Source organism: Fukomys damarensis, unplaced genomic scaffold (assembly GCF_012274545.1).
Source record: "Fukomys damarensis isolate Sample0158 unplaced genomic scaffold, DMR_v1.0_HiC HiC_scaffold_37, whole genome shotgun sequence".
In the NCBI taxonomy this organism is placed as follows: domain Eukaryota; kingdom Metazoa; phylum Chordata; class Mammalia; order Rodentia; family Bathyergidae; genus Fukomys; species Fukomys damarensis.
In genome coordinates this window covers 9,471,671-9,482,666 of record NW_022900949.1, presented here as the reverse complement: position 1 = coordinate 9,482,666, position 10,996 = coordinate 9,471,671, and the positions used below count along the sequence as shown (strand labels likewise).

Sequence of the window (10,996 nt, the reverse complement as noted above, 5' to 3'; positions counted from 1 at the left end):
TCTTTCTGTACCTTGTGTCCGTTCAGAAGCGTGTTCACGAGCCCCGAGCCCGAGTCCTCTGGGGGCGGGAGGGGAGGCAAAGTCAGCTTGCCGGTCCCCAGGGCCTCCCTCTGCGCTTTGCCCCCCCAGTCACCCTGCCCCTCCCGCCGCTCCGCTCCGGACTTCTGCTAGGCTCCGTGTGGCCGGCCTGCCCGGGCCCGCCCACCTTTCTTGATCTTCTTTTCCTGGATCTTCTCAGTGCACATCTTGTAGGCCTCAGACTGTTGGTAGGCCCGCAGCTCCTTCATGTACTGCTGCTTCTCCCTCTCCGCCTCGTCCAGGTACCGCTGTGGGGGTGGAGAGCAGCAGACAGACTGGCCCAGTATGAGGGGAGGCCCCGCCTCCATCACGCAATGCCGCCCGTGCTGAACCTTCCCTAGCTCCCTATTCCCTCAGCTGCGGCCACCCCGCCTCCACTGAGCCCCACAAACCACTCCCGACACCCCCCCATCCGTGTCTCCACCTCCCAGCCTTGCTGATCTTCCTGACACCTGGCCTGCCCTCGTGCACCATTTCTGCCTGCGGAGATCCCACTGGAGACCCGCACAAACCAGTGGTGGTCTATTCACATTCCCTTGATGTTCTGGCACTTCATTTATGGCGCTGAGGGTTGCACCCAGGGATTTTACACTAAGCCACAAGCCCAGACCTTTAAATTTGTTTCTCTTTTTTGGCTGGGTGTGGTGGTGCAGGCCTGTGATCCCAGCAGTCAGGAGGCTGAAGCAGAAGGATCACTTTGAGTTCAAGGCTAGTGAGTGAGTTCATAGTGGGCTACATAGTGAGTTCAAGACCAGCAGCCTGAACTATGTAGTGAGGCCTTGTTACAAAAATAAAATAAAATATAAAAAAATTAAAAATTTTTAGGGCTGGGGATTTAGCTCAGTGGTTCCACTGCATGCCTCGCAAGTATAATCCCAGCACTCAGGAGGCTGAGGCAGGAGGATCACCGTGAATTTGAGGTCTACATATTGAGTTCAAGGCCAGCCTGAACTATAAGGTGAGACTCTATCTCATTATTTATCTTTGACAAGATGTTACTAAATCACTACATCGCCCAGGCTGAGCTGAACCTTGTAACCCTCCTACCTCAGCCTCCCAGAGTAGTGGGATGCCAGAGTGAGCCACCATACCTGGCTTACACCTGTCCTTGTTGGCCGTGGAGTTTTAGCTCTCTCCTTGCCCACTGCTAACTATTGCCAACCAGGGTGCAGCTCATGGGTGGTCATTTTCCAAACAGAAAGTGAATCCTCCACATACAGCGTAGGGCGGCTGTGGCTTTCGCAGCTTCAAGTCTCTCAGTCCCTGCTGTCCTCACCTGCTTGTCCGCAGGCTGTAGCTTGCTCCATTCCGCACCCAGCATCTTGGTGATCTCCGGGAAGGGTAGGTCCGGGTGACGGGTGCGGATCTGCTCCCGCCTCTCATTCAGAAAGCGAACGTAGCCTGTGACTGGTGCTTTGGGACCATTCGGCAGAATCTTCTTTCGCTTCTTGCCCTTGGGCCAGCCCCGTTTCTTCACTGGCTACAGAATAGGGATGTCTCGTTGGGGTGGGGGCGCTGGAGGGCTGGGGTGCCGTGTGTGTGTGTGTGTGTGTGTGTGTGTGTGTGTGTGTGGGCAGGTCCTAGCCAGGAGGGCTGGAGTATGGTCTGGTCGGGGGTCAGCCCCAAGAAATCAGAGGAGTCCCTGGTCAGATGAGAGAGTCCAGATGCTAGCAGCTGGCTGAGCCCGGGGATGAGCCGGTAGGGGCTGTGGTCGTGGGCTCTGGTGTGCGGGTGTGGGTACTGGTGGGGGGCGGGCGATGCACCGCTGGAGGTGAGCTTGCGCGGTGGGAGGAGTCACTGCTGATAGGTGGGCATGTCCTATGCTTGGTTCAGCAGGGGACCTATTAGGGGTGCGGCATCTCGCATGGTGGGTGGAGTCTTTGCTTGGATCCAGAAGTCTGGGGCTGTGGGTGTGGCCACAAGAACTTCAAATGTAGTCTGGAGCAGGGCATCAAGGCTGGGGACAGAAACTCACCTCCTCCTCGTGGGATCCCTTTTCGCCGGCCCGCGGGGCCTCGCCGCGCTCCTGCTTGACAGCCACCACAAAACTCCCGTGCGGGCCTGGAGCCTTGCTGCCCGCCGGCCTGGGGCCATGGTACACCTGGGTCACCCCCATTCCTGGAGCCTTCCCGGCCCTTGTGCCCACCCCGAGCGTTTAGAGACCACGGAGCTTGCCAGTGAGGAGCAAGAGCCCCGGGACAGGGTGATCTGAGGGGTTTGATATCCAGGGGTCGAGATGGCAACATCAGGGACGATAGTCAGGGGTCCTAGGAGAGACTGGACCCCGGGACGAGCTTGGGGGAAAAGAAGCAGGGGGGCCCGATCCAGGTAGGGGAGGCCAAGACCTTGGGGTGCAGGCTGGGTCCAGGAGACTTTGGAGGCTCCCGATCCAGACTGGGACCAAGACTTTGGGGTGTAGGCTGAAACGGGGATCTAGAAGCATCAGCAGGGGCCCCCTGACCCAGGTTGGGGGGATCAAGACCCTGAGGTGCGGACTGTGGTCCAGGAGCGGGCCGTGGGGACCCCCTGATCCAAGCTGGGGAGCCAAGATCCTGGGAGGTGGGGTCCCGGGGAAGCTCCGTGTGGACCCCTGATCCAGGTTAGGGGGCGTGGTGTGAGCTAGATCGGGGGTCTGAGAGAAGCATCTTGGGGCCCCTTGATCCACACTGCTGAGGAGGCCGAGACCCTGGGGTGCTGGCTAGGGCGAGGGGCGGTGCACTCACACAGTGGCTGCGCCAGGCTGCTTTGGGCCGTGGGACATGGCCGCACCGGGCCGGACCTGAAACACAGAAACGGGCTGAGACGAGGGCACCCCGAACCCCCGATGGCGGGGTGCAGTCCTCACCCCGACTGGGAGTCCGGAACGCCGGGCCAGGGGCTCCTAAGGGGCCGGATCCGGGGGCGGAGAAGCCTAGAAGGCGGGCGCCCCAGGAATCCTTTGTTGGGCGATCACCCTACGGGAAGCCAGGACAGGCTTCCTTCCCCCTCGCCCTGGAAGGACCGCGCGCTGGTCCCGAGACCCCCGCGCCCCTGTTTCCCTCGTGGGGCCGCGAGTTCCGCGCCTGTTTTCACCTCCAAAGAAACTTTCCCGGACCTTTCCACTGCGGCGACGCGTCAACCAACCTCTCCGAGCCCGCCCCTGCCGGCTGCCCCGCCCCTGTCGCCCCCGGCATGCTAATGACCGCCTCCGCGAGCGGTGTGATTGGGGAAAGCTCTCCCTCTGGGGCGTGGCCATGCAGATAAAGGTCGGCGCGCCCAGCGGTGATTGGCCGAGGTGGCCGCTGAGCCGCGTGGGCGGTAGGCAGGAAAGACTGCCGGCGGTGCGTCAAGTTCGGCTGTACTAGGCCGCTCTCAGGACCAATCCCGGGCGCTCAGATGCCTCGTCGGGTGGAGCCTCTTAAGGGGCCAGTAGGCTCCTTGCAGACTCCCTCCCTAGTTGAAGGCGAGACTCCCCGCCCCTGCAGGACCTGAGGACCTGGGGCTCCGGGTCGGGCCACACCTTAGTTGCCGTGGGAACGGCGTTAGGTTGCTAGAGATGGAGTTAAGGACCAGAGTCGTCGGCAGCAGGTAGAAGAGCAAGGTAAACCTGTTAGCATCCTGCCAACGCAGGGTTTTAGAGAGGAATTTCCATTTATTCTTTCAATAGAACCCTTTGCATCCCATCCAGCTCTGCCTTTGGAGCTTCTGGACGCAGAGCCTGGGCTTTCCCTTCTATGCAATGGGTACAGTTCGCTTAACATGGTGTCTGAGAGCCAGGGAGGCTGCGAAGCCGAGATGCAGGTGTGAGTCAGGCTGGGGCGGGTGGCATTTAGGAAGATGATAGGACTAAACCCAGCGTTTTCCCACTGAGCTGTATGCAGCCCTTTCCAGTCTCACTGTGTCTCACTAAGTCACTAAATATCCCAGGCTGGGCTCCAACCTGGGATCCTCCTGCCTCAGCCTCCTGAGTGCTAGGATGGCAGGTGTGTACCACCAAGCCCAGTCTAATTTTTCTTTCGTGATGCATTTTTTCAGGTTTTGGCCTCAGGGTTATGCTGGACTTGTAAGATGATTGAGAAGTGTTCTTTTGGGTCGGTCACTGAATACACACATGATAAAATCTTAAATTTCTAAGAAACTGGTGCAGCTGCTCCGGAAAATAGTCTGGAAATTTTCTTTCTCTCTTTTAGTATTTATTTATTTTTAGGTTTTTGTTTGTTTGTCTTTTAGATAAGTCTGGCTATGCGTTTCAGGCTGGCCTTGAACTCGCAGCCATCCTCCTGTCTCAGCCTCCTGAGTGCTGGGATTACAGGTGTGCGCCACCACATCTGGTTTAAACTTGTTTTTTGAAGATGCAGCCCACGGCTGAGCAAGAGGAGCTTGTTCTGGAATCTTGACAGGCCCAGATTCCAGACTCTTCTCTGTTGCTTATTTGGCTCTATGATCGCCCACGCCTGCTTTCTATCTCTCTGCTCAGATGGTAGAGAAGTCCCAGCAGGAGACAGGGAGACTGGGAGAAGCCCGGCCTCCCACGCCCACCTCCTCTACTTGATTGACAGACCGGGTGGCCATAGAAACTGCCTCCTTCCTACACAGGGTACCACCGAAGTGGGGTGGGTAACCACACACATCAAAAGAAGTGAGTTTTAGGCTGCACCTGGTGGTGAATGCCCCTAATCCCAGCATTCAGAGGCTGAGGCAGGAGGATCACCAAGAGTTCCAGGCCAGTATGGGCTATATAGCAAGATCTTATATCCAAAAAACAAACAAACAAAACAAAAAACTTTAGCTGGATGTGGTGGTGCACGCCTGTACATCCTAGTCCTTGGGAGGCTGAGGCAGGAGGATGGCTGAGAGTTCCAGGGCCTCTTTTGTACTAAGCACACACTCTACCACTGAGCTCTATCTCTGCCCTCCATACTGGGTTTGCTGTGTGTGTGTGTGTGTGTGTGTGTGTGTGTGTGTGTGTGTAGTTTGGGGGATGACTGCAGGGCCTTCATCACATCCCAGCCCTGTTTACTTTTTATTTTGAGACAGGGTCTCAGTCACTAAGTTGCCAGGACTAGGCTCAAACTTGCAATCCTCCTGCCTCAGCCTCCCAAAGCTGCCAAAGTTTCAAACAAAAGGTTCAAAATAGCGTGCTCTGCCAGTTATAGTGAAATGAAAAAAGAGGACCTCAGTGTACACTGCATTTACAGTCACTGGTTCCATCTCACACCCTAGATGACCCCATGGAGCACGGTGACATTTTCGGATCACACACTCTGCACACTTACTGTGACACAGAGCCGTCCATTTCCAGAACAGGGCAAGAGGTGAACCTGGTTGCTCAGCCGATGACCTAGGAGTATCAGAAAGGGAGATGTTCTTTTCTGCCCTAGGCTGAGGTGAGATTTGGAATAGATATTCACGAATTTCCTTTTTTTTTTTTTTGAGACAGGGTCTTGCTATGTAGTCCAGGCTGGCCTCTAACTCACTGGGATCCTCCTGTCTCTGCCTCCTGAGTGCTGGGATGTCGGGTGCACACCACCACACCTGGCTTTATGTATGTATGTATTTATTTATTTGGGTACCAGGGATCAAACTTGAGACCTTGCACTTGGGAGGCAGGCGATGGGGACACTGAGTAAATCCCCAGCCCTTGCCTAGCTTTTTTTAAAAAATTGATTTCTTATAGAATCAAGGTTCCTGAGGGAACAATAGCCATTCAAAAAGAAAAAGGTTCCTTCCAATTCCCAAGTAAACTCTGATAAAAATGTCAGTAAGCATCCTAGGCAACACTGTTCCAGGAACCCCAGGAGTAACTTTTGTGGGCATAAAAAAAATGTCCAAACTCCCCCTCAGGGCAGATGTCTGGGTGGCAGTGCCCTTTGTTTTGTTTTGTTTTGTTTTTGGAGACAGGGTCTCACTATGTAGTTGAGACTGACCTGGAACTCACAGCGATCCTCCTGCCTCAGCCTCCCGAGTGCTGGGATGACAGGCATGCGCCAACACACCCGGCTTTTTTCCCATTAGTTTTTATGATTCATTTGGAAGTGTTTACAGTATGAATCCATCGAGAGTTAACCAGTGTGGGTGGTGCACAACTGCCACCCCAGCACTCGGGAGGCTGAGGCAGGGAGATTTCAAAGTCTAACCCAGCCCAGACAACTTAGTAACTTATCAAGACTCTGACTCAAAAAATAAAAAGGGCTGGGAATGGAGCTCAGTGAGAAGGCTTTGAGTTTAGACTCTAGCAAGAAAAGATAAATTACAGCCCTAGCCTAGCAATATGTACAACCATTAGTGAAGTTTGCTTATGATTCCTTGTCTTTAAAAAAATTAACTTTTATTATGGAAATAATTCACAAATCCATTTCACTTGTACAAAATTAAATGGGTCCAGCTAAGATCACAACACCCCCATCTTAATATTATTAGTTTATTTCTGACAAAGGCAGGAAAAAGTCTCCCAGCCGGACATGGTGGTACAAGCCTGTCATCCCAGCACTCAGGAGGCCGAGGCAGGAGGATCGCCTTGAGTTTGAGGCCAGCCTGGGCTACACAGTGAGTTCAAGGCCAGCCTGAACTGCATAGCAGAAGCCTGCTTCAAAAAAACCAACACCAGGGCCAGGGATTTAGCTCAGTGGTTCCGCCACCTGCCTTGCAAGTACAAGGTTCCAAGTTCAATCCCTGGTATCCCCCCCCCCCGCCAATAAAAAGGAAGGAAGAAAGTTTTCCTGGACAGGAATGTGGCTCAGCGGGCTGGGGTATGCACGGACCCAATTCCCTCCCCAGCACTACAAAAAGGGAAGGAAACAACTTTTCCCTCACATGTACACATCGGAGTATTGGCTTTTTGGGTGGCTGCCAGAAGAAGGTCCCACAGACCAGGCAGCGAAGAACAACGGACTTGTTTTCTTGAGTTCTGGGGCTGGAAGTCGGAGGTCAAGGTGTGGGCAGGGCCCGTCCTGCTGCAGGTGGCCGCTGTCCTCCAGATCCCTGGCAGTAGAAGCGTCACCTTTGCCTGTCTCCATGTTCAGATGGCATCCGCCCAGCATCTGTGTCCAAATTTCCCCTTTTCCTAAGCACGAGGGCCACAGTGAATCAGCCCAGTTCCAGTGACCTCATCCTTGCTGATTCCTTCTGCAGAGACCCTTTTTCCAATAAGGTCACCAGCTGAGGCCCTGAGCACTGGGACCAGAGCCTGTGAATTTGCGGGGGGGGGGGTTCCACACAAGCACATATGTGTCTACACTTGTGCGTGCGTATGTGGTCCCATAAAATATCTTCGGACCTGTTTTACTTTTTATTACCCCTCTGACTTCACTGCAAGCACTTGCCTACCCTTTCCCCTGCTCCCTGAATTACTTTTCTTCCAGAAAGGGTGTTCCTATGTCAGGCATGCAGCGACACCATGTTCTTTGGGCTTGAACTTGCAGTCCTCCTGCCTCAGCCTCCTGGAATGCTGAGGTGATAGGCATGTGCCACTTTGCCCAGTCTCTTATATTTTTTTAAATATGTATTTACTTCTGGTTTTTTTTTTTTTTTTCTGGTGCCAGGGATCGAACTCGGGTCCTTGCACTTGCGAGGCAGCTGCTGGAACCACTGAGCTAAATCCCTTGTCCTAGTTTTGGTTTTTTGAGACAAGATGTCACTGTGTAATTGAGGCTGGTCTTGAACACACTAGGTAGCCCATACTAGCCTCAAACTTGTGGCAGTCTTCCTGCCTCAGCCTCCCAAATGCTTGGATTGCAGGCCTGCACCAGCTGACTGGCTGGTTTGATCTTGTCCAGGGCCACCGTACAGCCACTGTCAGATCCGAGGAAGTTTCTGAGGAGTCTTGGAACACCACCCGCTTCACTGGGCCTGGGCCAAACAGCATCAAAGCAGCCCCCCACCCCCCAAGGCTGGACAAGGGCCACCAGGACATCCGATCCTTGACCAAGGGAGGAGGGACGCGGGGCTGGCGTCTGGTGCGGCTGGGACGCTCTGGGGACATCAAAGTTTCCCAGGATCTATAAGGACTGCCTGTGTTTCCCTGAGGGCTGGACTTTCATCTTTCCTTCCTGGCTCCCTCCCTCTTCTAAGGGGCCTTTTCTGATCTTCACCCCAAACCTACCCTGTCCCTCTTTCTGGGGCACGAGTCTCTGCTTGTCTCCAGGCCTCTCCCGGGACATTTTATCCCTCCCTGGCCTGAGATCAGATGGCCTCGTGAGGTGCCAGGGTGTCAAAGGCCAAGGCTTCCTTGGACCCTCTAGGACCGGGGCCCAGAATGAAGGGGTGGGTGGAGGTTGCTCTCTAACCCCTGTCACGAGCTAAGGGTGGGATCTCAATTCCATTCAAACTAGCTCCCCTCCCCGCATCCCACCGCACCCCAGGTCCGGAGCTGGACCCCAGGGCCTTCACAATGAGCTGCATCCCAGCCCTTGCTATTTTTTAACTTTAAGACAGGGTCTCTCAAAGCTGCTCAGGCTCAGCTCAAACTTGCTATCCTCCCGCCTCAGCCTCCCAGCGTGCCGAGACGACAGCCCTGTGACATCATGCTGAGTCAGCCCACCTAGCTTCTTGGCAGGACTTCTCCAGGGCTCTGTCCCTGACCACCTCCGCCCCCAGGGTGACCTTGTTCCTGGTTCCCCCACGAGTCAGGGCCAGGAGATAACATCTGCTGCACCAGGCCCAGAGCCCAGGCCCCCCCTGCCTCTGCCGCTGGTGACCCCAAGCGGCCCCCGCCCTCAGGAAACAAGCGGGGTCCCAGCCCCCGGGCTGTTGGGCAGTGAAGGGGCAACAATGAAAAGGGAAGTTCGGGCCAAGCAGTTATTTCTCAAGGTCCAGAGGGCAGGCTGTCTGGCAGGCAGGAAAGAATTGAAGCGCTTATCTCTCCTCACCCCTTAGCTCGGCTCCTCTTATCTCCCCAGGTTACCACTTTTTAAAAAAATTTAAGACCTTTATGAACAAGTAGGTTACCTCTTTTGAAAGTCACATCCCCTTTCCTTCTGACTTTTTTTTTTCTTCTTAGACTTTTATTTCTTTTGAACCAGGGTCTCGCTACGCAGTTCAGGCTGATCTTGAACTCACACCCAGGTGTCCTCAAACTTACAGTGATCCTCCTGCCTCAGCCTCCCGAGTGCTGGGATGACAGGATGAGTGCCGCCCTGCCCAGCCCCATTTCTTTTTTCTTTCTTTCTTTTTCTGGTATCTGGGATCAAACTCAGGACCTTGTGCTTGCCATGCAGGTGCCACACGACTGAGCTAAATCCCTGGCCCAAAGCCCCTTTCCATAGGAGCACATGCAGCCTTTGTTAAGCGTCAGGGTCACGGACCCCGGATTCCCTGGCCTCTCTCAGCTTTGGGTTGAGAACCCAGTCCTGCCTGTTCAGTTACCCAACTTCTGACTGCCTTTCTGATCCTCTAATTTTTTTTCTTCTGTGTGTGGTGCTCGGGGTGGAACCCAGGGCCTTAGCACTGAGCGTCATCCTAAACCCTTTTTAATTTTTTATTTTGGTGCAAGATCTTCCTAAGTTGCTAAATTGCAAGAGCTGGGCTCAAACTCTGGGTCCTCCCGTTTCAGCCTCCCAGAGTGGTGAGAATTACAGACATGGGCCACCACGTCTGGCTTCTGACTATATTTCTAACATTCAATCATCCAACAGATTTTATTTTTCCTCCAGTAGTGGGGTTTAGAAACCAGGCCCCCCACACAGAGCTACATCCCCAGGCCTCCCTTTGTTTAGGTTTTATTACAATCATGATTATTATTTCATATATTTTTGGCTTTTTTGAGGCAAGGTCTCACTATGTAGCTCAGGCTGCCCTTGAACTCAATATGTAGTCCAGACTGGCCTTGAACTTTTGGTGATCCTCCTGCCTCAGCCTCCTAAGTGCTGAGATGACAGGCATACCCACTCCATACCTCGCTTTTTTTTTTTTTTAAACTTTGAGTCAAGCTGGTCTAGAAATTTGACACCCCTCTTGCCTCAGCCTTCCAGAGTGTTGGGATTATAGGCCTGCACCACCACACCTCTCCAGTTCTGTAACTTTTTTTTTTTTTTTTAGTACCGGGATCCTAATTTGGGCCCTTGCTCTTGTGAGGCAGGCGGCGGAACCACTGAGCCAAATCCCCGGCCCTGTTACATTTTTTAAAACACGCACTGTACCCATTGTACAGCCAGGAAGACTGTGCCCTGAAGGGACTTGTCCCAGGTAGGATGGCTGGGAGAGGGTGAGGCTGGATCGGGACTTTAGGATTCCTGCTCTAGATCGACAGCTTCAACGTCCCGCATGGGGAGGCCTGGTGGTGGGAGGGCTCAGCCTGGCCGGTCCGCTGGCCCATCCCCTGTAGGGCCATGAGGCGGAAAAGCCGCACACCTTACTACCCGCAGGCCCTGACTCACAGACCAGAAACCCGGGGGTGAGGTCGCCCCGGCCACGTGGGGCGCTTGGCACCGCCTGGCTCGTTAAAAGCCCAGCTGGTGTTACAAAGCGGAGCCCCATTATTATCCCTAATCGCTAATTAATTAGTGCGAGTGCATCCTCGCTGCGTCCCATTGGGTCTCCGGGCCAGGAAGTCAGCGGTCCTCGAGGCGGGCTCCGACTCTGTCCCCACCCAAGTGTCCCCCACAACGCACCCTATCCTCCCCGGCTGGCGTCGGACTTCCTCAAGCTGCGGGCGAGCTGGGATGGTCGGGCTTGGAGACGGGAGTCTGGCTGGGCGGCCAGGGTGCCCATTTCTCTCTTTGTCCCCCCGGACCTGTTGGGCAGTGTGGATGGACCCACCTCGGCCCAGGGCCCCGCGAACCCCGGGAAGCACGAAGCCAGCTCTAGGACCGCGCGGACCCCCGGCGTGGAGGGTACTCCGAGACCTCGCCCTTCTTGTTGCTGATTGGCTGCCGCGTCCAGGGGCTTGGCTCCCATTGGTGGGGGCGACCGCCACTCTGCGGGATTCTCCGCCGCCGCGCCG

At 54.8% G+C, this 10,996-nt stretch overlaps 2 protein-coding genes across 2 annotated transcripts in view; one reads left to right on the top strand and one right to left on the bottom strand.

Moving 5' to 3' along the window:
* Nucleotides 1-3,229, bottom strand: part of Hmg20b (high mobility group 20B) — a 7,302-nt gene extending 4,073 nt beyond the window's left edge. The window contains exons 1-6 of the mRNA XM_010635107.2: nt 3,151-3,229; nt 2,802-2,857; nt 2,054-2,162; nt 1,355-1,558; nt 206-326; nt 12-58 (exon numbers count right to left, since the gene is read on the bottom strand). Coding sequence (XP_010633409.1) covers nt 12-58; nt 206-326; nt 1,355-1,558; nt 2,054-2,162; nt 2,802-2,839 — 519 coding nt within the window. The 5' untranslated portion in view covers nt 2,840-2,857; nt 3,151-3,229. The remainder of the gene's footprint in view (nt 1-11; nt 59-205; nt 327-1,354; nt 1,559-2,053; nt 2,163-2,801; nt 2,858-3,150) is intronic.
* An 82-nt stretch (nt 3,230-3,311) lies between these two features.
* Mfsd12 (major facilitator superfamily domain containing 12) overlaps nt 3,312-10,996 on the top strand; it is a 16,214-nt gene continuing 8,529 nt past the window's right edge. Inside the window, exons 1-2 of the mRNA XM_019209081.1 lie at nt 3,312-3,398; nt 3,604-3,658. Coding sequence (XP_019064626.1) covers nt 3,312-3,398; nt 3,604-3,658 — 142 coding nt within the window. The remainder of the gene's footprint in view (nt 3,399-3,603; nt 3,659-10,996) is intronic.